This window comes from Sebastes umbrosus, chromosome 18, assembly GCF_015220745.1.
Source record: "Sebastes umbrosus isolate fSebUmb1 chromosome 18, fSebUmb1.pri, whole genome shotgun sequence".
In the NCBI taxonomy this organism is placed as follows: Eukaryota; Metazoa; Chordata; class Actinopteri; order Perciformes; family Sebastidae; genus Sebastes; species Sebastes umbrosus.
In genome coordinates, this window is record NC_051286.1 from 2,505,874 (window position 1) to 2,530,870 (window position 24,997).

Consider the following 24,997-nt stretch of genomic DNA (forward strand, 5'->3'; position numbering starts at 1 on the left):
ACTTCTTCCTTCTTTACTCTTCTTTTCTAACTCGTGTCCAGCTGCAGCGTGAGGGCTGAAGATTACCGTTCACATCCGGAGCTTCAAATGGACTTAAAAGTTACAGGCGGTGTGTGTGTGTGTGTGTGTGTGTGTGGTTCACAGTCACAGATGGCAGTGTTTCCTCAGCGAGGGATGCCACTACATGAGCTGGAATTTGATCATGAAGTTCTTAGTTTAAAAAAAAGAAAAACCCCAATCTGTCCTTCAACCCACTGCTGTAGTTTATAACCATAAATATGAATGATATAGGTTCAGTCCAGTGTTAGTCTCTTTATTATTAAAACATCTGACAATGTGTTTTAGTGATGGATATTCAGGTGTTTATTATACTTTGTAAGATTAAAAAGAATGAGGCATCCTCTGGAGATCTGCCAGCTCTTTCACAGTGGTGGGTTTGACAGTTAAAGCAGCAGTAGGCGAGATTGGAGCAAATATGATTAAAAAAAGTTATTTTCATAAAACGGTCACTATATCATGACAGTAGTGCATGAAACAGGTAACCTGAAAAAAATCATGTGCCTCTGTGTCCTCCGGTGTCCTCCAGTGCTCCTAACGGCTAGACGTCACCAGATCCTATACACACTGCACCTTTAAAGACAAATTATGGTAAATCTATGATGGATTTATTGAGATTTTTATGTAATGGTGCAACTAATCCAGAGGAATGAAATAAAAATAACATCAGGAGCATTTCAGAGTCAGTGTTTCAACACATAGAATAAAACAGAGTACGCTCTGCACTCTTTACGTTGCTCGCAAGATTCTCTGTCTTTATTCTTTTCTCTGTAAAGTATTATACGTGTCTGGCACCAACACATGCAGCTATCAGCTGAACTCAGATCAGATCCTTCAGTCATGTCGTGTTCGTGACGCCATCGCTTCTATCTGAGCCAAAGCTGCACTTTTTCACGCGGAGTTGGTCGTCCTGCTCTCCGGACGCACGGCCGCTGCGAACACAAGCTGCCTGCCAAAGTCGTATGAAGCGAGACATAGTTAGTACGGGTTACACCGGAAGTTGTAGGATTGGACCTTCAAAATAAAAGTACGAAACCCCCCTCCAAAATAACAATATGACACTTTGTTGGACACTGAATGCAAAATACTAATTTGTGGTGCTTAAGGACATTTTATCAGTGTGAATGGGGCCCGAGCACTCATTATGTTCAAGTTGACACCTGGTTTGACACCTCATCAAAAACTTAGTCCGTCTGTAATGACACTGTAATAATGATTTATTTATTGTTGTTACAGTTACTTTGTATATATGTTTATACAGCTTTACATTACGTTTTTACTTCTCAACTGCACCTTAGTTATTCTTTTATATATTTTTATTCCTTTGTTTAGAGCTGTATTTATTTTGTACTTGTGTATATAGAGCCAACAACAACTCCACAACGTGCAATATCTTTTTTCAGTTCAATATCGTTTTTAAAGGTCAAGCAAATACATATTTTTTTATTTATAATATATATTTTTTTTATTTTTACTCATCATTATTTGCACTAGATGTGTATGCACTGTCAGGATTGCTATTTCATTTCGTTGTACTTATGCAATGACAATAAAGGAATTCTATTCTATTATTTTATAACATTTGGAGGATTTTGGCCTCCATGTTATGAATTTATTTATTTATTCTTGTGTTTTTTTTTTCAGGTTGTTTATATTTTTTTTCAGTATAAATGTGGTGTTGTATATTCTGCATATGCTCACAGGGATAATTTACTTTTTTATCTCATGTTTCTTTCCTTGCCAGGCTCCTGTGTTTATTTTGAAAGCTGTGACCGGAAGCACCACGTTGATTCTGCGTGCCTTGACTCTATGGCTCTCTGACCCGCGAGGTCCCGCGACTGGCTGGCCTGAGTTCGGGATCCCTGAGGGCCAAAAACCAAAATGGCGACGGACAAAAACCAAGATGGCGACGGCCAAAAACCAAGAAGGCAGCAGCCAAAAACTGAGATGGCAAAAGTCAAAAACCAAGATGGCGATGGCGAAAGACCAAGAAGGCAACGGCCAAAAACCAAGATGGAGACGGCCAAAAACCAAGAAGGCAGCAGCCAACAACCAAGATGGTGACTGAATGCAAAATACTAATATCTTGTGCTTAAGGACCTTCATCAGTGTGAATGGGGCTCGAGCACTCAGCACTCTGTCTGTAATGACACTCTAGTATTATTATTTTGTTGTTGTTGTTTTTGTTGAAATAATATTTGGAGGATTTTTATTTATTAATTCGGCTTCCATGCTTTAAATTGATTTAATTCTTCTTGTGTCTTTTCCAGGTTGTTTTCTTTTTGTGACTCAGCAAAAAAAAAATGTCAGTATAAATATGATGTTGTACATTCTGCATACTCACAGGGGTAATTTACTTTTTATCTCATGTTTCTCAGTTGTTATAGTCACCTCTTAGCCTCTCTGTTTTTGGGCTACAACTCTTGCCAAGCTCCTGTGTTTATTTTGAAAGCTGTGACCGGAAGCACCCCCCACGTTGATTCCGCGTGGCTTGACTCTGTGGCTCTCTGACCCGAGAGGTCCCGCGACTGGCTGGCATGAGTTTGGGATCCCTGAGTGGAAAAAAGAGTGTGGAATGAACAACACACCGCCAGGATTACGGTTGGTGTGTGGACTTCCATTTTATTTTATTTTATTTTATTTCACTTCGTGTCCAGTTTTGGCTTTTTTTTTTGTTTTTTTGTGGGAAATTTTTAATTTTGATTTGGGTTTCTTTCTGTGTTGGTGGCCGGTTCGCTCGTATAGCTCGCCAAGGGGACCACAGCAGCTCCGACAATGCACTTCCAGAAGTATTTGCAGTGCAGGGTGTGTTGTCATCTTGTTCATGACTTTATGTTTGTCATAGTGAGGAAAAAACTAAAAAGTGTCAAAATGACTGGAAATTATTTTTTTTTTATGAATAACTTTAAAAAATGGTTCTTTACCCAACTGGGTGTATTGTATTTTTGTTTGCCATCTCTCTCTCTCTCTTTCTCTTTCTCTCTCTTTCTCTCTCTCTCTCTCTCTGCATTGTGTGTGACAAGAGGTTGTTTTTTTGCTGACATAGTTCTATAGGGATTATAATGCAGGGACCACATGTCCCCCCAGGCCCATTGTTGGCCCCCTCTGTCTCTGTTGTCCTTTTTTTTTTTACTGAGCGAGTCAATTGATGGAGGGATAAAAGGCAAAAAACAAATATGCATTGACATGGGCTTTCAGGGCAGAGAGAGAGAGAGAGAGAGAGAGAGAGAGAGAGAGCGAGGGAGAGAGAGGGGTCAGTTGGAGATTTTGTGGCCTTCCTGTTGTTGGCCTTTAACTGGTGCCAGCAGCCAAACCGACCGGCCATGAGGGCCCAGAGCAGCCCTGGAATTAAACAGGGGACATCGACAAGCAAACCATGTCTTTAAACTACATCAAAAACTTCTATGAAGGATGCGTAAGTAGGCCAGATCATCCAAAACTACCTTGCTGTTCATGATTTGACAGTTAACAGAGGAGCAGCGCCGAGCAATTATCCCCCCGGAGGCTTAAAAAACAAAACAGAAAACCATCGATCTGTTTACTTCTCCTTTTACCTTCCGTCTTAATGGAGTATTTGTAACCCTCTTTGCTTTGTGAGGGTGTCATTTGGGCCTTTTTTTATTTTTTTTTTTCGGTGAACATGACTCAGTTTTAGTCGGAACAGAGCAGGTAGAGAGAGGAGATGGTGAATGTTTCCTCTGAATGGGTTTTTTGTTTTAGCTTTTAGAGCTCAGGGCCTCGGTGAGCCTCTGATGCAGCTGCATTTATCTGGCTGACAAAAGCTGTTTTCTCTTTGTCTCTCTCTCTCTGTGTGTGTGTCGCATGTGAAATGTGAATGCTTGTTTGTACGCATCATATATGTCTGTGTGTGTCCATGGCGACATTAATGTGTCTATGTGTCGCTGTGCATTTGTGTGTGTGTGTGTGTGTGTGTTGCAGCTCAGGCCTCCTACGGTGATAGGCCAGTTCCACACCTTGTTCTTCGGCTCGGTGCGGATGTTCTTTCTGGGCGTTCTTGGCTTCGCTGTCTACGGAAATGAGGCTCTGCACTTCAGCTGCGACCCCGATCGCCGAGAACTCAACCTGTACTGCTACAACCAGTTCAGACCCATAACACCTCAGGTAGGACGACACCACACCGGAGATTGTAGAAGTAAAGAGACGAAACTGCTGCTGTGTGAAACTGCCGCCATTTTGGACTGAAAATGCGTGTTGAATTTAGAATATTTTATTTTTTCAACACAGGCCATTTTGGTAGAATATGACATGAGAAGAGAAATAATTTAGTTTTACTTTTGTACGGCACTTTGTAGGTGGACGTTTTACTGGTGTCCGGTAGTCACTTTCAGTCCAAAATGGCGGAAGCGTAGCTCTGCGCTGATGTTGCAATGGAACGAACAATTGACTTTCACTTCTTGGGCCATAGATTCTAACTTATTGATATTTCAGAACCATGGTCGGGGCCATAGATTCTAACTTACTGATATTTCAGAGCCGTGGTCGGACCCCCTCCACCCCCATAATTTTGTACCATCACCTACTATCACCCTATATCCATCATATATTTCAGGATTCCTCCATTCTATATCCGATCGTCTTCTTCCATTGGCTTTTCTCACTCCTCCCTTCCCTTCTTTTCTGCCCACCCCAGGTTTTTTGGGCGTTACAACTGGTAACAGTGCTAGTTCCTGGGGCGGTCTTTCACCTCTACGCAGCCTGTAAGAACATCGACCAGGAAGAGATCCTCGAGCGACCCATCTACACCGTATTCTACATCATTTCTGTTCTTCTACGCATCATTCTGGAAGTCATCGCCTTCTGGCTACAAAGCCACCTCTTTGGCTTCCAGGTCTGTTCATTTCTAATGATATAAATCTTGATGAACTCAATAGAGTGCTTGTCCATGTCAGTTATGCATCCATCCATCCATTTTCAAGTTGCCACTCATGGTTATGGTGATGAAAGGTTGTGCAGATACCCCTTACAACCTTTTCAAAAGGAAGTTCTTTCTGGTGGGTACCAAAGCTCTCCCCGGCTAGCCAGGAGATGTAATTCTTCCAGCATGTCCCAAGCATGGATGCATAATAAGACCTGGATACGGCACCACCACTCAGCTTTGCTTCCAATATTTCCAGTGGCTATTCGCGATATTGCAACGAGAAATCCCCTGTGACCCAAAAAGCATTTTCCCCAAAGACCACCATTGTAAAAGAGACGTCTGTAAAGCTGTTGACAGGACACCTCCAACTGCAAATAAGGTCAATTATGACTCTTTCTATTATGAATTTCAGATCCATGGAGGTTTTATATTTGTGATACTCCTTTGTCGAGCAGAGAAATGTGATTTAAACATCTGTGACTTCATCACAATGTAAAGTCTACGGGCCTTGCGGGAACTTGCACCAAAGGTTACGAAAAGTACTTTCTTGCCCAATGGCCAATCTTTCCACAGTTTGCACCAATGCAACATTCCAAAATGGTTAAATAAACATCCAATCAAGTAGATCCTGTCAGCAATGACCAAGAAGAAGAAGCTTGCAATGCATGTTGTCATCCAAAGAGGTGGACTGAACACTGTGATCCACCATGAATCCAATCATCCAGGTCAATGATACCAATTAGTGGTGGTGAAAAATGGCCATGGTCTGATCTTTTACGAGGTTATTCTGCCAGCAGGATGGAAGTTCGTAGTATTTCAAGATGGTTCCTGAGACATGACAGCAACAACATTTTCCTCCAATACCCCATATTACAACACAAAAGAATGGAGTTAGTCGCGCCCAGTACTTGCTAGGTAAAACTAGCCGACTTGACCCAACTTGAGTATCTTCCAATGTTAAGACGAATATTACCCAGCAAAATTGCACAGTGCCATCTGGAAATTCACACAATCATGACAGTATTACCACCTCATGTTTCTCTTTTTGTCCCCCCAGGTCCACCCGCTGTACATGTGCGATGCCAGGGATTTGGAAAAGGCCTTTAACGTGACTAAGTGCATGGTGCCCGAACACTTTGAAAAGACCATCTTCCTCAGTGCCATGTACACCTTCACCGTGATCACCATACTTCTCTGTGTTGCTGAGATATTTGAGATACTCTGCCGACGTCTTGGTTATCTCAACAACCAATGACACACGTACACATAAAAATGACGAAGGGTGAAAATATATGACACCATCTCTGACAGTTTTTAATCGGGCTCTCGGTTAGCTACTGCTGGACTTTCATAAAAAACAGGAAGCGGACGTAAGAGCAAAACCTCACCTGGGGTCCACCGTGAGTGAGTTGCACCGAGAAATTTGAGAATGTGCGACAGTGTCATAGCTGGCGAGTCTGAAATATTCTCTGGGTGTTTTTTGCCCTCAGCTATAGAGTCATCATCCCTAGTCGTATTTCAGATATCAGTGGGTCCGTACTGGCTGTGTCCAAGGGTCTTGTATGGACGTGATGGCCAGAGAATATGCACCTCTGACACTGAACCGTTGGGGGATGGGATCGAAGGATTTCTTTTTTTTCCACAAGACGGGTTTCAACTTCAGGGTGCTACTAAAAGCTGTGACTACAGTCCAACTAAAGCACAAGGAAAGCCCAGTTTGTAACAAACCTGGTGGCCCATAACAGCTTGAGGGTCCCTTAAACCTTGTTCTTGGAGTTTTTCCTCAGATCTGATACTTGTACGCACCCTGGAAGCATTATCTGCACCCATGTTTGCAATATGCTTAAGGGCCAGGTGTGCACTAAATGCATCAAGGTACATTAAACAACTTACAGAGTGCAAACAATGAACTTTAACAGCTCTTTTTCAGGAGATTTCTAAAGTTTCAGAAAGCTTTGATTAAAAGGCTTACAGTCTTCATGTAACGTACTAACAGCCAACAATGCAAATCATTTCGCTGGTCACATAATTCTGCATGAAAATGCAGATAAACGCTATAGTCTAGCTTGTCTTCCAGGTGCTGATCAAATATGACAGGCAGACTATAGAGCGGGAAATAGATTATCACTCGTCATTCTTAAGAAAACTGTGAACCAGTGAGCTTACGCATGGGCGAGTGAATTGCAGGTGCCATTGCTCCTGACACTTCCATGTGTGATCGCTTCCCAGTATGTGTCTGTTATTGCTTCTAGCCCGTTCTGACCTTTACTTCCATCAACATGAGCACCACAACTTTGTTGTGGACCTTTGATGTGGGGTTGTCTGCCTTTTCAAATAACTGTTGCTGGGTCTTAAACAACCTTCAACTTGACTCGTAGAATGGAGAATCTCATGAGCTAGAAAAGCTAAAAACAAATGGCTCAGTTTACTTCCATGAGATGTAAAGGCGACTTCGAACAATGATACCATCAGTTCAAAATGGTTGAAATGTAGTGTTTTACTCTATATCTCCCCAGATACAAAATTAACATGAAATTAGTTGATGAAATATTCTAAAAGTCCCATCCTGGCTTAGATTTTGAAACTTTAAAGAAGTTAAATAGAAAATATTATTTAAATTTGGGTATACAAATGTGTTGGAATGAAAATATATACAATATTTAACATTAAGTTGCATTGTTTTAAGTATCTAAAAAAATGATCAACTGCCAGAAAGAAGAAATACTGCACAATTTTTGTGCTTAGATTTGTAATACAATTGGATGTTCCAACATCCAAGGTGAGACTGATGAGGTCACACTGTGTAGTTTAGTTCTTCACAGACATGGACAAAATCACCATAGAAATTTGAAGTTTTTGAGTTTCAAGGTCCCGTTGGTGTCACATAATAACTCATTATTTTTAAGGCTGAAAAGAGAAACTAAGTGCTCATTCAGTATTTGAAACGATGGTTGAGCTTTTGTCCATGCCTGATTGTCAACCATCTCTCCTCATCCACCACCCCACTCTCTTCATATCACCTTTTCCTCGCTTGTAGTATTACACATAACACTCTCTGTAATTTTGCCTTCGGTGTCATTGTCGATGTATTTTGAAAAAGATTACCTCTCATGTTTTGTAATGTTTTTTCTTTTTTTTTTTTTTAATCAGACATCCATCCAACTTTTGTTATGAAGTTTTCCGCAATCTGTTTATCATCTCAGGTACAAAATTGCATTATAACCAGACAAAAGTGGATCAAACCCTCATTTCAAATCCTTTTCAAACCCTTAAATAAGCTTTTTCCTACTCCAATTGATCCCCGACCTACAGTACCAAAGGCCCGGTTGGTCTGATGGGCTTTAAGAGGATTTGAAACAGGTATGTGACTCCTGTGGTTTGGGTTCGTCTGCGTTCTGGTATCTGTTAGTGGAGGATGGTTTTAAATTTTGCCTCTAAAAGTTCTTTTACCAAGACTTGGGCCTTTGTTTGTTCAGTTACAATATGACTTCATGATCGCTTGCCTCGTTCTCTTGCTTTGACGCCACATCTCCGATCTTATAGCCTGCTCAGACCGGTGTACAATCAAGTCATCTGAATCTATTCACCACGATCATCTGTACAAAATCTTTTACATCAACAACAGTTGGGAAGCAACGAGCAATTGTGACCGACTAGCTCTAGCCTGTTACCAGCTGGCTAGCAGTTTGCCAGCTAGTCCTGCAAGTAGTCACTACACCACTGAGCCTCTAGCAGCATCTATTCCAGGCCATTACGCTAGTGCTATTAGCATCTGTAATCTCAACTAAATAGGCCAAGAGCTAACCATTTAAAACACATAACTAAAGTGGCAATAGACAAGTTTCTTTTGCTTTAACTTATCATCATGAAGTAAACGTATTTGCACAATGTAATGGCTATAGAATAATGATTTTGTATTGGTTCCCTATCACTATGCTATACCTTTCACTATGCAATTCTGCCTGCCACCGCAGGTCGCCGCTGCAAAATGTATATAACGGAAACAGTTCGGGGTTTCTGATTCAAATTGGGATACTTTTGGTTGCTCGTGTCTAGAAGGTAAAGCACAAATTGTGAAACTCTTGTGGCATGAGCCTGATTCTGATTCTGACATGGTTAAGGTTAGGCGTCGAACTCGAATTGTTCAAATTGGGATAGCTCGATAGCAGCCAGAAACAAACATCTGTGGTTCATAGTTAAAATATCTAGTCTTGGTAAAGAACTTTGTAAATGAAGCTGTGGTTAACTGTCTCAGAATTTGATTTATAGTGAAATCAGATGGTGTAATTTGACAAGTTTGAATCTTAAAACTTAACTTAAACTTAAAAATACTCATTGATATGATTCTGGTGAATAACTGTAGAGATTGGATTTTTTTTTTTTTTTTTTGGTCTTATGCAGAACTTAAATATACACCACATCATTTTTTTTGAATGGTGCCACCAAATCCCCAAATGTTCTTTTGTGAACTGAACTGTAAACAGTTTTTTGGGGTGCTATTGAGAACTATTTACAAAATCAGTGAATATATCTTTAATAAGCCTTGGTGCTTAATTTTGACCACTAATATCAGGGTCATTTGTGTAAATTCATCCACTATGATGCATCATACAGTAGGCTACACTACATTGAAAATTACTCTTTATATCTTTGATGTAGTCTGCGTGTCTGTATTGAGCTCATTTAGTCCTTCACCTCGCAGCTATGTCAAATTAAAAGAGGCACACTTTATGACCAACGCATACATATTGAAACAATATTAATAATATTGTTTGTCTGAGTGCTACTGTTCAGGTGACCAGTTATTCTCCTATTTGTTTTGTCTTGAGATGATTGATTAAAAATGTCCTACAATCGTCTTTGTTTCATTTTTGATTGAGTTATTGACTTTATTTGTTATACAAAAATATTGACTATAAAACGGGTTTTAGAAGGAATTTACAAATCAAAAAGAAATAATCATGTCACAATCATAATTATGTTTTGTTATGCATGAACTATTTTTAGTTACTAGCAACGTATGGCTTTATGATGGAACTGTCAGCCCAATTAACACTTTGGTTACCAATCCCTTGAGGATGAGTGACGTTGGTTGACTTAAACATTACAAGCTCAACTATATTTATTGTACCATAAGCACATTATTATGGTAATTATATGATTAAGGCATCAAATTAAAGTTTAAGTTGAGCAAACTTTAAAACTGGCTCAACATAAATGTCCACCATACTGTGGATAAACGCTGGTGATTCAGGTAACAAACATGATCTCCATCTGGCGCCACCATGAGGACACATTTCAGGATTTTGCTTCAATAGATGAAATGTTGTAAATGCTTCAGCAGTTTAGTTTTTTGGTGTTTTCTCAAAGAAATCATTTGTATATCAGTTATTCACCCCGTTTCCTTGAATTCTTGAAGAAAACTTTGTCCATGGCGAACGGAGACTCAAAAAACGGAGCAAAGTCTTGATGAATGGAAGTAAATGGAGGGTTGTGTTTAACAACAGCTAAACTATATCAAACCATCTGTTTACAAACTCACACACAACTGGTGCAGTATAATCCAAGTGTCTTTTATCTAGTCGGATGCTCACTACTTACCAAACACATGTATTTTCGGCAAAATTGTACCATTTTACACTTCCGCCGCTACTGTCTCGACCAAAATGGTCATTTTGTGGGAGAAGTTTTCATTTAATGTATTCATTTATTCAGAGAGATACATTATTGTTACTTAAATTTAGAGCTTAAACAACTGGTAAATTAATTGAAAATAAATATAATAGATAGAGATAATTTGTGCATCATGTCATTTAGCATAAAATGCAAAAATTCACAGTTTGTTTGTTAACTGTCTTTGGGTTTTAAACTGTTGTTGGGAAAAGACAAGAAATATGAAAATGCAGGCTGTTCTCATACACCATTCATAGCTATACCTACAAAAAGTAGTGCTATTAGAGTTATTTTAACCCAAATCAAGATCTTTTCCTAAACCCAACTAAGTAGTTTTTGTCACGTAACTTCTGTACTTCAGTTACGCCACTTCTGGTTAGGCGTTACTTAAATATGATCTGTCCTAAACCTATCTTAGTAGTTTTTTTGCCTAAACCTAACCAAGTTGTTTCCTGTGAAGATGGAAGTTTATTTTGAAAAGACTTGATCAGAAATTGACGCTGTACATTTGCAGGAAAATGCCAGAAAAATGAGGAATACCTTTTCTTAAGATACAAATCGTTGTGTGAGAATATGTTAGAGGATGTCACATTGGCTTCTGGGTAATAGTGATGGTTATTTTTTTTACCCATTTTGTGCCATTTTATAGCCAATCTGTTGAAAATAAATGATCAGAAACAGTTGCAGTAAGATTGAGTTTTTGAGTTTATGAGGTAATTAGCGGTGCAAATGCTGCCCTAGAAGATGAGATGGATGGATAGTGAGAGACAGGTTGAATCTCTGGGGAAGCAGGAGAAAGTCAATGGGTACATCTATTCTATTTCTGCTGCTGCTCATCAGTAAACACAGCTGACAGGTTTCATCAATCAAGTTACATTAATTTATATCATGCATTATACAAAACAAGCGTGATGGAAAGCAAAGAGAGGACACAAAGTTAGAGTAGGTGAAAGGAAGGAGGCACTCCTCCAGACATTTACAGCATGGATTCTCTCTCTCTCTCTGGAACCACGTCATGTTCACCATCGTCACGATGTTAAATCTGGGAGGGCGCCGAGCCACAACGGGACTTCAAAACCTTGTCCGTTTCCATGGGTATGAGTGCTAGTTCCTGTCCCTGTAACCCATCTCAAAGCTTGCTTCTGAATGGTTCGTGGCATTGGCAGGTTTATGCAAAACATGTTCAGGGTCTGTTGCTTTACACAACGGAGAGAAAGATGGTTGATAAACCTTCACATTAACACTGCAAATGTTTTACTCATACGCAACCTTCAGTTCTCTAACACTGCAGATTATACAGCACAGTCTCACGAAAGTTTGTGAAATAGTCACCAATTTTAATCTATTTGATTCGTGTACATAGACGCCAATTTCCCTTTTTTTCGTGACGCTCAGCACGACTTTCAACAATGTATTTTTTTTTGTGCTTTTTCCTACAAATCCAGCAACACGTGACGCGCGTGTCAATTTCCGTTCCAGTCTTTTCAAAATAAAACTACTTAGAGTTAGTAAAAGGTCGCGGTTTAGGTTAAAATAACTCCAGAAGTGCTGTAACTTAAATACGGAAGTTACGTGACAAATAAATCAACTTTGACCTCTGGTTTCACACGGCACACGAACAATAAATAAATAAATAAATAAATAAATAAATAAATAAATAATTATAAAATAAGTAATAATAATAAATACAATGATAAATACCAGTAATGGTGGGCCAAACGGTTGGGATGAGAGTGCTAAAATATGAACAGTTAATACATACTGTATTATCTTAAATAGACATCATAAAAGAAACAGCAGCTGTCTCTAATATCTAATGAGATCATTTGTTAAGTAAGATGACGAAGAGAGGATAGAAAAAAAAGATCTCTTAAAGATGTTTCTCTTTGCTGTGGGTACCCATACCGTCGTCCCGAGGGGAGTTTTGCATATTCATTAAACAGAGGGTGTAAAGGGTCCTGAACTATTAATGTTCAGGTAATTAATAATTATGAGTAAGATCTTAATTGTGGATTTGGACAGCCCTCGGTGCTCAAGGACTTCACAGGAAGTCTGGATACAATTTTATTGAAAAATTGGAATTAATGACTCATCCAGTGGGCCGGATTGGACCCTTTAGCGGGCCGGTTCTGGCCCTAAAAATCCTTGACTCTGGTCCTTTAAATAAAATAATCCAGATAAGAAAAAATGTGCACATTCATCTAGGTTGCATTCAATTATTATCTTTTATATGACTAAACGCTTTATAGTTTTTTTTGCCCTGGATTGTGCCTGTTGGGAATATATCGGTGTGGAGCTGCAGACGCTATTCACAGATGAAAAAAAACTACTTGCACCTCATCTGCCTGATTATTTGGGGTTCTGAAACTAAACCCTTATCCAGATTTAGCTTCTCTTTGTCTATATATATTTATATACTATACTGTATATAGCAGCTCTGGTGGGGCGAGGCCAACAGCGGCTCCGCTCCATTGATCCTATCACTGAAGGAAGGGATAAACTTTGGCATGGTGGGAGCCAAGAAATGCAAAGATTAATCACTAAAGGAGTGGGTGGGCTTGGAGCAAAGCTAATGGATTCTCCCAAACTCCAGACCCAAACTCTTAACCACAGCTGCTTTCCCAACCCCATGTGACGTTTGTTTCCAATCCATGGTTCACTAGAAACTGGGCAGTATGAACCTAAACGAACCACATACCAACATGCAACAGTTTTCCACTCTGGTTTGGACCAAAGAAAACACTGGCAGACATAAAATATATATATATATATATATATATATATATGTATATATATATATATATATATATGAGAGAACGTCAGAGTGTTATAGTCTTTCCTCTGTTGTTCCTCTCAGGTCACAGGTTCACTCAGCCACAAGCTCAACCCAACAGATCGAAGATCTCCGTTTTACCGCGGGACATAAACTCTCTCCGCTCCAAGCCCACCCACTTTCTGGGAAATGTCCTTTTATTGAATTTGCGGTGCTTGTTGTGATCTGCCGCGTACAGAATGTCTTTGTTGTGCTTATTGTGAATATGTTTTGGCTTGAATGCCTGACTGCAAACTCAATTAGATGGTTTGACCTCAAACCTGAATATCCTGAGTGGAACTTTTGAATATGTCCAATCCTGAGTGAGTCTGAATACAAGTTTGCTTAAATAAAAAATTATATTACTGTGGGAGTTACCTTTTTTGGTCAGGATTTGCACTCAAAGCAGTCACTCTCAAATGTTTTACATCATTATTATTACATAGTTTGTTTGAAAATGCAAATAAATCCAAAGAATATTTTGAATTCTATTCTCTACTTTTATGTCTATTTTTTATTTCTATTTTAATTAATTTAGTTTGGCAATTAAACTAATTAGACTTTGCTGCTTTAACTTGATTTTTGTACAATTGAACATTACAGAAATTAAATTTAAGAAGACGCATGTCAAATATTGAACAAGGGTGACAGAACCAAGACATCCACTGTGTCGTTATTATATTATAGAAAATGATGGCATGTTGTTTGTAAATTAGAATTTTGTTCAATAAAAATAAAAGATATATAAAAAAATTCAAATTAAAATAAAAAGATCTATGAGCCATGTTGTTTGTAAATTTGAATTTGTTCAATAAAAAAAAAAAAGATCTCTGAGCCATGTTGTTTGTAAATTTGAATTTGTTCAATAAAAAAAAAAAGATATAAAAAAAAGATCTATGAGCCATGTTGTTTGTAAATTAAAATTTTGTTCAATAAAAATAAAAGATATATACAAAAATTAAAATTAAAATAAAAAGATCTATGAGCCATGTCGTTTGTAAATTTGAATTTGTTAAATAAAAAAAAATATATATATAAAAAATAAAAATAAAAATAAAAGATCTATGAGCCATGTTGTTTGTAAATTTGAATTTGTTCAATTAAAAAAACAAAACAAACATGTTTTACTGGATAAAAGGTGCACCACCTCTGGTGACGTCATCTGTCCCGCGTCTGCGGCCGCTCCTATTGGATGACAGACCCGGAAGTGAGAGGAAGACTTGCTAACAACAACAACAGGATTGAGTTCTCTCTCTGTCATTGCTGTGTTTTAGCCTCCTGGAGGGTTTCTAATCAGTCATGGCTCTACCTCCTCAGCTCAAAGCCATCCAGCACTACCTGCGGACCGCTCAGGAACACGAGAAACGAGACCCGGTCGTCGCTTACTACTGTAAGTTACTCTGCTAGCTAACTAATGTTAGCCGCAGCTGCTGTTAGCATCACAGCTCTGTTGACCTGAGCCGTCATCTGAGAGCTGAGGAGCTTTAGAGCCTCTAACTGGGTGTTGAACTGGGACTTTACACTTTAACTAGTTACATACTGGTTCATATTATTAATGAACCTCTGAGCTGCTGGATTAAATCAGTCTGCTCTCTAATGTTAGCTGCTCTGCTCTGTTAGCTCTGACTGTTCACACTCCATCAGCTGGCTAACGAGCTGTACTCATTATTATATTATTACATTATTATATTATTACATTATTATATTATTACATTATTATATTATTATATTATTATATTATTATATTATTACATTATTATATTATTACATTATTACATTATTATATTATTATATTACTACATTATTATATTATTATATTACTACATTATTATATTATTATATTACTACATTATTATATTATTACATTATTATATTATTACATTATTACATTATTATATTATTACATTATTATATTATTATATTTTTATAGTTATGCTAATGTCTCCTCATTATTATATTATTATATTATTATAATATTATTATATTATTGTAGTTATTATATTATTATATTATTATAGTTATGATAACGTCTCCTCATCATTATTATATTATTACATTATTATATTATAATATTATTATATTATAATATTATTATAGTTATTATATTATTACATTATTATATTATTATAGTTATGATAACATCTCCTCATCATGGCAGCTGTACTCATTATTATATTATTACATTATTACATTATTATATTATTACATTATTATATTATTATGGTTATGCTAACGTCTCCTCCTCATGGCAGCTGTACTCATTATTATATTATTATATTATTACATTATTACATTATTATATTATTATATTATTATATTGTTATATTATTATAGTTATTACATTATTATATTATTATATTGTTATATTATTATAGTTATTATATTATTACATTATTATATTATTATATTATTACAATATTATATTATTATAGTTATGCTAACGTCTCCTCATCATGGCAGCTGTACTCATTATTATATATTAATAATATTAATGTATTTTTAGAGATACGTGGTTCTCTCAGGACAGCGACACTACAAACACATAATGATCTTATAGACCATGATGCATTGCTGTAGATTAACTATAGCCAATATGATATAAAGGAGTGAAAATGCAACATACACATTAATGCAGCAGTAATATTAATCCAGAAAATCAGATATAGTAGTAAAACACTGACAGAGAACATTTTACTGACAGCAATTTAATTCAAGACTTTTTTTTACTAGTAGTAGGGTATTTTCACAGTGTAGTATTATTAGTAATTTTACTTCAGTAAAAGATCAGTTAGCAGATAGACAAGGCCAGAAGATAGTGGCTAGTGTAGATTTCTGGTTCAGCTTGTTTGTAACAGACAGTCATGAGTCTCAGAGTCATGCTGGCTCAGCTCTAAAGAATGAGCTCCACCCGACTGACCTGCAAGATCACTTCATGCTGTGTTATGGAGCGAGGCTATTGCATTGTGACTAATATGTTTGTATAGCACGCAGTGTTTTCACAGTAACTGGAGTTGTTTAAATCTGGTATTTTATAGTAGGGCTGGGACAATACACTTATCTCCCAATTCAATACTGTCATGATACTTTGGGTGCCGATTTGATATGTATTGCGATTCGATATCACGATTTATTGTGATTTTTGTTAACTTGTTTTAACACTAGGTCATGGGAAAAAGTTGAATCCTACACTTCTAGGGACTTTTGCTTTGGAAAATATCTAAAATAATACCGTAAAAATGTTTGATTTTCAGCATGCATGTAATCAGAGATGTCCTGAAGTCAAATATATCAGACGTAGTCACACATGTATACTTCCTCTAACTTCGCCAAGTCCGTGGCCAGCTCTCCCGTCAGCTGCGTTCTCTTTACATATATGTATATACATATATACTGTATACACATTGGCTCTTTTTCAAGAGAACCAGGGCGATGCTAACTTCCTGGTTGGCCTACAAAAAGACGTCATCCCTGCACCAGTCTATAAAGCTCCATTAATGCCATGTTCCTTCATCACCATGGACACACAGTTTATTTTGACTCACTCCCACATACACCATCCTGCTGCCTCACTACATGCATATTAATCCACCTCTGAAAATAGTCCCCAAGAGTTGAACTTCCTCTGTTTGATTAATGTTAGTTTAAAACTACAGTGACCAGCTGTTTTAGGAAAATACTGAGCCTTTTTTTAAAAATGAAACTACATACTTGTAAACCTTTTTTCCCCCCGTGAGCCAAGATTTACTACGTCTTCAGTAGGAACTTGGGGCTGAGAGCCACAGATAGGTGGGGAGCTTTCTCTTGATTAAATAAGTTTAATTAGTGAAACTTTGCTTGGCATCGCTGTCCTCATCAGAGTTTTATAGCCCCTTTATTTATAGAGACTGCCTTACCTTACATAAATTCACCACCTCTGCTAACATCATGAAATAAATAATGAAATATAAAAGAGAGAAAGACATTTCATATATTTGTTAGTGACTATTGTTTAGGATGCCACCTGCTAACTAAAGTCACCAGGAGACGGGATGTGAGTCATCACCTGGATGGCTTATCTCCTCCGCTAAACAATATCCTGAGCAGAAACCCTGTGAAAATAAATCAGATTTTTATCCAACATCAGAAATCTCAGTGATGCAGTCCCTGTCTGAAATATTAAAACTGGTTTGTTCAGTTTTATTGTGACTATAAATTACAAGATTGAGTGATGATGTGTAGTTTTAGCCGCTCCGTGCAGCACAAAAACATTAAATGATATGATATAAGTAAAATAGAAAAGGTAGAATAAGAAACTGTTCAGTGAAAGTAGTAAGGAAGAAAATACAGATACAGTATATAAGCGTTTACCAGAATTAGCATATATCATTTACAGCCATATTACCCAGCATAGTTGGTAAACAAGCTACTGTTTCTGAATGATTTCCTTTGAGATAAACTTTACATCCATCCCGTAGAACATGTACAGATTTAAATTTGTATGAACATGATATATGCAGTAAGTACAGCCTAGTTTCCCGTGAAGTAGGGCAGCTATCAGAGATGACTTGTGATAATATAGAGAGCAGTGCAGCAGGGGTCTGCATCTGACCTAGTTGAGCTGTGACATGGGGAAGCTGCTCGAGGCGAGATGCACATGAAGAGGTATGGAAAAGCATAAAAAACAAACCCCAAAAAGTTGTCAGATCAAAAGCATGTGTCCACCTCGCTGACAGTCTGATGTGGCTGTTTCTTCTGACAGCTGAGGGGAAACTTTTCTTATACTGGGAAAGTAAGAAGTCTTTACTTGATCAGAGTTTGGCATTTTGATTTTCAAGTTGGGATGAGTCCATTATGTGGGATCTCACTGAGTGACTCTTGGTGTTTGTAGGCAGGACCAGAAACCATCTGCACCATTTTACCAGCTGAAAAGGAATCGCAGTTTCTCCTATTTTATCAAACATGTTACTTTGCCAAAATAAAAAAAACAGGTGCGACATGTAAGGGGTAATGAACAGCGAGCTGATCATTGTGAAATGAACCCCGACGGGGCGATGCGGCAACTTGACGCAAATATTATGTGTCGAAAAAGCGACGTAATTTTGTAATTTCTGCGAATAAATTCTTACCTTTCACAATAAAAGCCCATTACATTAGGGCTTGGAAGATGCGCCTGTCTCCTGATTCGATACTATAACTATACGTGGGTGCTGATTTGATATGTGTTGCGATTTTTAAGTATTGCAACTCCAGAAACGCACAATGCCACGTGGTTAACGTGAAACAATTGCTCAGGTTTAAGCAACGAAACTACTTTGTTAAGGTTAGCAAAAACATCATGATTTTGTTAAAATAACGCGTAAACAAATATACGTCAATAAACAATAATTAATAAAAAATAAGGTAACGTAACAACGCAACGTAACAACGTAACGTAACAATGCAACGTAACAACGTAACGTAACAACCGTAACAACATAACTACTGTAAATAAACAACAACCGCCCTTAGCCTTTCTTACATAATGCTACATAACAAGCATAACAATTGTGCATAAAACAACGTTGCGTAAAACAACGTTGCGTAAAACAACGTTGCGTAAAACAGCGTTGCGTAAAACAGCGTTGCGTAAAACAGCGTTGCGTAAAACAGCGCTGCGTAAAACAACACTGCGTAAAACAACACTGCGTAAAACAACACTGCGTAAAACAACGCTGCGTAAAAAGCACAGTCAACGTTTACTTTTGGTTTCACAGGAACAGCGGTCTCTTGGGTGAAAGTCCTGTGTTTGTTTGACCCGTCCATCACACCTCCCGCCTGCCCTTTGTAGACTTTCGTGCTTGTTATACTAATTTTTTTACCACGTAACTTTCAATAATGTTCGCTCGTTGTCACTTACTCTGATGGAATGCAAAAGCGTCCACATTCAACATATCCGCGTTTTCAGAAAGGTACAATGCTAACATTTTTCCTGCTGACTGGGCTGATTATACTGTAGATTTAGAAATTAAAATATTATTCATATATATGAAATGATATCAAGATAATTTAAATGAGATCCCACTTTGAGAATCACTGAGTTAAGTTTATCAATTAAATAGTTTTGAGCCTTAACCTTCTGTATTTGGTTTAAATAAGAATAAGCTGTGTGTTATTTCTATCTGCGGTTTGTTCATCTTGACTTTCCAGCTCGTGGTCATTTATGAGTTTTTGATCCCTGAGAAGCCTCATCTAGCCGTGCTGTGGAAATACAACCAATCACAGCCTCAGCACGGCTCATTACTGATCCCTGATTGGCTGCAGATGCCCGAGGGTGAGGGTGAAGGAGTGAAGGAGAGGCAGAGTGCCTGCTGGGAAGTGGATTGGACTGAGATGAGAGTGGTGATGATGTATGTGTGGATATGCATGGAAATATCATTTTCTGTGTTAAATCAAGCCAAGCTGACTGAGTGTGTCGACAGATAACTTCTTTTTCTGTTCTTTTTGAGGTGAATGATCATTTTTGTTTCTGTGTGCGTCAGGACATACTTACAGTTTTTCCTGTGGCAGTGGTGGATTTCTGACTGTATGCTAACAGCATGCTTAAACATATATATATTTAATCTGTTGCCGGTGAAATAGACCATCATGACAAGCGTATGAGAATGTATAACCTGCTTGGAACCAATGTGTCAGCTGAGCAAGCTGTGCTGTTTATTTTGTCACATTTTATTGATCAAATTTGACACTTTAGACTCGAAAGCAACATATAAAATGAAGAGGACTTGGCAGGGATGAAGAATTCCATATTTATTTTATATGTTGTGTTTTTCTCCACAAATCATTTCCTGGAGGTTAAAAGCAAACACCCGGTGAGAGGCGGTTCACTGCTTTGGGGTTTTTGGTTTATTCTGAAGTGGTTGCTGTAAATAGGAAGTGATTCTTGGCATCGTGGTGAGAGGCAGGTCGCAAAATCCATCCATTTAATTTTAATGTTTGCAGAGAGACCTCCAAATTGATGGTTGGACACTTTCCAATCTCATTAGATTAAATTTTATTTCCAGCCTGTAGTTAAATTGAACAGGTTGGTGGTCATTTCTGCCCAGAATGTAGTCGGCTCAATCTAAAATAACTGTCCTGTAGTGTCTGTAAACCCTGTATTCTTAGTCTTTTACTCAAAATGAATCCTGGGACGATGCACTTATCTCCTGATTTAATACTAATACGATACTTGGGTGCCAATTCAATATGTATTGCAATTTATAGCGATTTTTTTGTTAACTTTTTTAATACTAGACCATGGGAAAAAGTTGAATTATACACTTCTAGGGACTTTTATTTTGGAAAATATCTAAATTAATCCAGTAAAAATGTTTGATTTTCAGCATGTATGTAGTCAGAGATGTCCTGAAGTCAAATATATCAGTCATTGTCAGGAACTATTTATTATCTAGCACCCCAAAAATCAAAGAATAAAAACATTTCTCTGACAAATTAGTGGTATTTTCTTTTTAATTTATAATGGACACGTAATGTTTTATACTTCTGGTGAAAATAATCCAATCAATCTTATTTCCATATATGGATTTTGTATACTATATATATCTAATGCTGAGCCTTTTTGGCAAGGTTATGTAAAATAACCAAAACAGTGCGGTTTTATTCTCACAAGTTGCCAAAAAAAAAAAATTGCAACTATATTTGCAATTTTCACTTGCTCCCGCAATTTTATTCGGTTTGTTCATATTGAAAAAAAATGTGCGAAACATAGGTGAATCCATTTTTTTTCCTGTTGTGGTGAAAACATCAAACCAGTTACATTTTGAACGGTCAGTTTTTTTTTTCCAAATCTTGAAATGTCTTTAAATAAAGTGAACCTTTGTAACTGTAAATGTGTTTTTCAGTGAATTCCTAGAGATCAGCCGTCAGTCAGATGGAGTGGCTGCTACTGTAATGTCTTTTTCCTCCTCTGATATGGTTCTTAGTGGATTAAATCAGATTCAGGGACCAGGGAGTTGGACTGTTTTAATGGGAAAGAGCAGAGGCTGCTTACACTGGGAACACTGTTGGCTCAGTTCGCTCCAGATAAGCGGATTAACTTTATCTCAAAGCAAGAACAAGCTCTTTCTCATTGATGTTCGATGTTCTGCGATAGAGGTGATTGACGGGGCTTCTGGGAAGGTGGAGAAACTCGTACATGAATTGGTTTGGATTACTTCCAAGTCTTTTTTTTAGTTTTTTTTTCTAGTGAAGACTTATTTCAGAGGTGGTTTAAGAGCAGGTCAGTGTGCAGTAGGAACCTTTGCAGGGTAGAGGATGGATGTGGAGTGTTTGGCATGCAGCCACAGTGTGTGCTGTGTGCTGAGGTGGACCAGTGATCCAGCCAGACCACTGGAGGTCAGCAGCACCATGTGTCTGGGCCTCAGAGAGAGGGAGGCCTCGTTATCATGAGACCAGCAGGCTTAAACTGAGGGAGGATGTTAGAGAGGGAGTTCCTCACATTGATGCATCAGGAAGAAGTTTAGATAGGAACATTTCTGAAACAGGAACATGATGGGTAAAACGCAAATCTTGTCAAAAATCATGCAACCAAATGAAATAGACTGTAAAACATGAATTCAATAATAAATCAGTGTGTGTAATGTGGTAATTACAGCCTCCTCCTCCGACGACATGTTCTCAGACCCAAAACAATTTTAAGACCATCTCTAATTGGTTGAACAGATGGTAACAAACCGACCCGTGCAGAGGAGTTTGGATTGAACAGATTGGAAATCTGAAAGAGCGTGTGTGTGTGTGTGTGTGTGTGTGTGTAAATTAACGGGACTAGTGTGATTCTATATTTTTGTTTGTATATTTAAGCCTTTATTATTAGGTCTGTCCATGACCAAATAAGTTCTTAGTCGACTAACACTGATTCAGTCGACTAATCGATTAGTTGGTTTAATCGACAGATCTGTAAAGCTGAAAAAATTTTAAAATGTCCAAAAATATAAGTAAAATATTTGAAAAATATTTGAGAAAAATATCTGAAAAACAATCGAAACAAATTCTAAAAAATATGTGAAAAATATGTGAAAAATGTCCAAAAGATATTTGAAAAATATAAGTGAAAAATATCCGAAAAACATGTGAAAAATATTTTAAAAGTATGTGAAAAGTTTCTGAAAAATATTGGTAAAAAATATCTGAAAAACGTGAAAAATGTCTTGAAAATTTGTGAGAAATGTCCGAAAATTATTAGTAAAATATTTGAAAAACATTAATGAATAATATCTTAAAAACATGTGAAAAATATTTGAAAAAAATAAATAGTGAAAAATATCCCAAAACAATATGTGAAAACCATGAACACACACACTGTAGTTTATTCTGACTCAATCCCACACACACCGTCCTGCTGCCACTAATATTCACTAGAGAACCACACTAGAGTTTGTTTGGTAAAAACTACAGTGAGCAGCTGTTCTAGGAAATTACTGATGAAACTATATATTTGTGAGGTGGAGAAAGTCAGAGGGATGGAACATGGGATTATTGACAAAAAGAAAACACACTATTATTCTTTAATTTGTTGAGATAATGAAACAGAATTGGAGTTTATTGTAGACTATTTTCAGACCTCATTATGCTGACTGCGGTGCTTCTTCATTTCCCATTAATTAATTGAGAGTCTATTACAGACTTCAGTCATCTATTAGAAACACTCAGAGGCTGATCGTCTTCGTCCGACCGCTGATGTGTTTCATCCATCACTGGCTCTCAGCCCCTCATCAGCAGGTCTATATAAATTAGCCTAATGCAGGCCAATATTTTAGCCCACCTCCACCCTAGAACAGGACGATCAATGGCGGGTTGAGTCAAAGCCGTGATTTGTTTAGCTGTAATGAAGCGTTGTAATTCAGCGGCAGCTCCCCGGCTGACAGAGTTTGGCTGCGTTACAGCTGCTGTTTCACACAGATTGGATCATTGACTTTATAAATGAGCTGAGGCTGAACACAGGTACTCTACTGTACCTCTGTCTCACACACACTCCTCCTGTTTACTCTGTTCTCTTTCTACATGTATCTGTACAAGTGTGCATAATGGCATTAACATAACTTTATTTGACTTTATTTTAGGAGATATTAGGGCTGTGCAATTAATCAAATTTCAATTACAGTTACGATTTTGGCTTATGAAAACAATATCATCGGCATTCTGTTTCGCTGTTTTGTCTTGTTATAAATCCAGCACACATCTTTCCTTTTTTAATTCATTCATGTATTTAATTTTATACATTTTTTTTATTTATTTATTTTTAATTTATTTTTAATTTTTTTAATTTATTTTATTTTTATTTATTTTATATTTATTTTTCAATTTGTGTATTTATTTATGTATTTATGCATATATGTATTTATTTCTGCATGTTTTGGCCTGCTGCTGCTCCTCCACCGCTGCCTCGTACCGGTACAGGTGTGCAGATCAACCGTTTTCAATTAATAAGTAATTAATTAATGGCTATATTTATTTTTTAATATTATTTTTGCTACATTTAATGACATATTTATTCATTCATCGAGTCATTCATTTATTTATTTTTATTACGGCCGGTTTCGTCCTCCATTGTATTTTACGTGAAGGACGAAAGGACTTGCAATACTGCTGAGGGTTTATGCATTTTACTTTGTATTCACGAGGAATTTGAATTGAAAACGGGTCTTTATTGACCGAATATTACATTTGTTTCCCACTTTAAAAAGTAGTGCAGGTTGACAATCCTGGTCAGCGTTCAGTGGACAACTTCAAGCTCCAGAGTTTGTTTCATTCAATCAAAAAGTAGTTTGAAAGCAAACATGATGAACCAGCTGTGAGTTTCATGGATTTTGTTTCATCGTATCATGACCAGTTTTTGACACATTGACTTTTGTGTGTTTTATTGATCATATTCAGACTCCACGTGGTTTATGAAGATACTAATGGTGACATTTTGTGGAGTAATAAAGCACTTGTTCTATAGCTTTTATAGCGGAGAGTCTGTGCCAGTGATTTACTTCCTCTATAACACAGCTACCCTCCATAATATCCTCCTTGTCATTTCTGTGACGGAGAGGCTCAGACTCAGATTGGCACAGATTCTTCATGACCGACGTCAAAGCTGCGTGGAGGCTGCGGCGCTCTGCCAGCACTCTTTATACGGGTGTTAATTCTTCTCTGCTAGACGTATTTCCTTACAGCACCACACTGGATGTCACGTTGAGTTAGGATCTAAACAAATAAACCTCCTTTAAAGATTTAATCTTTCCTGAGCAATAACGCTGTCACAGTTTGGGCAAAGAGTATAGAAGCAAAGAGGCGACACTCTGGTGCTTTTTTGACAACAGTTGCTAGACGGCGCTGCGGTTAACTTTTCCTGTCCATGACAGAGTTAGCATGCAGCTTGAGCCATGATGTCTAACCCTAACCCAGCTAAAAGTGTCTTTTGTGCATTTGTTTTTCCATTTCCAAAACCACAGAGATTAGTCAAACTGGGTTAATAACTATCTGTGACTGATAGTTTTGTTGCCTAAACCTAAAGAAGTTGTAGTTTTGTTACCTAAACCTAAAGAAGTTGTAGCTTTGTTGTCTAAACCTAAAGA

The 24,997-nt window shown here is 37.5% G+C and overlaps 2 protein-coding genes across 2 annotated transcripts in view; both read left to right on the top strand.

Annotated features, from left to right (window-relative positions):
• Positions 1 to 3,433: 3,433 nt before the first annotated feature.
• On the top strand, positions 3,434 to 6,520 carry gje1 (gap junction protein epsilon 1). Its single transcript, XM_037751464.1, has 4 exons — positions 3,434 to 3,472; positions 3,997 to 4,179; positions 4,709 to 4,906; positions 5,994 to 6,520. The coding sequence occupies exons 1-4, from the start codon at positions 3,434 to 3,436 to the stop codon at positions 6,189 to 6,191; spliced, it is 618 nt and encodes a 205-aa protein (XP_037607392.1). The 3' UTR covers positions 6,192 to 6,520.
• An 8,088-nt stretch (positions 6,521 to 14,608) lies between these two features.
• Positions 14,609 to 24,997, top strand: part of vta1 (vesicle (multivesicular body) trafficking 1) — a 62,524-nt gene continuing 52,135 nt past the window's right edge. Inside the window, exon 1 of the mRNA XM_037750469.1 lies at positions 14,609 to 14,811. Within this exon, the coding sequence (XP_037606397.1) occupies positions 14,721 to 14,811 (91 nt within the window). The 5' untranslated portion in view covers positions 14,609 to 14,720. The remainder of the gene's footprint in view (positions 14,812 to 24,997) is intronic.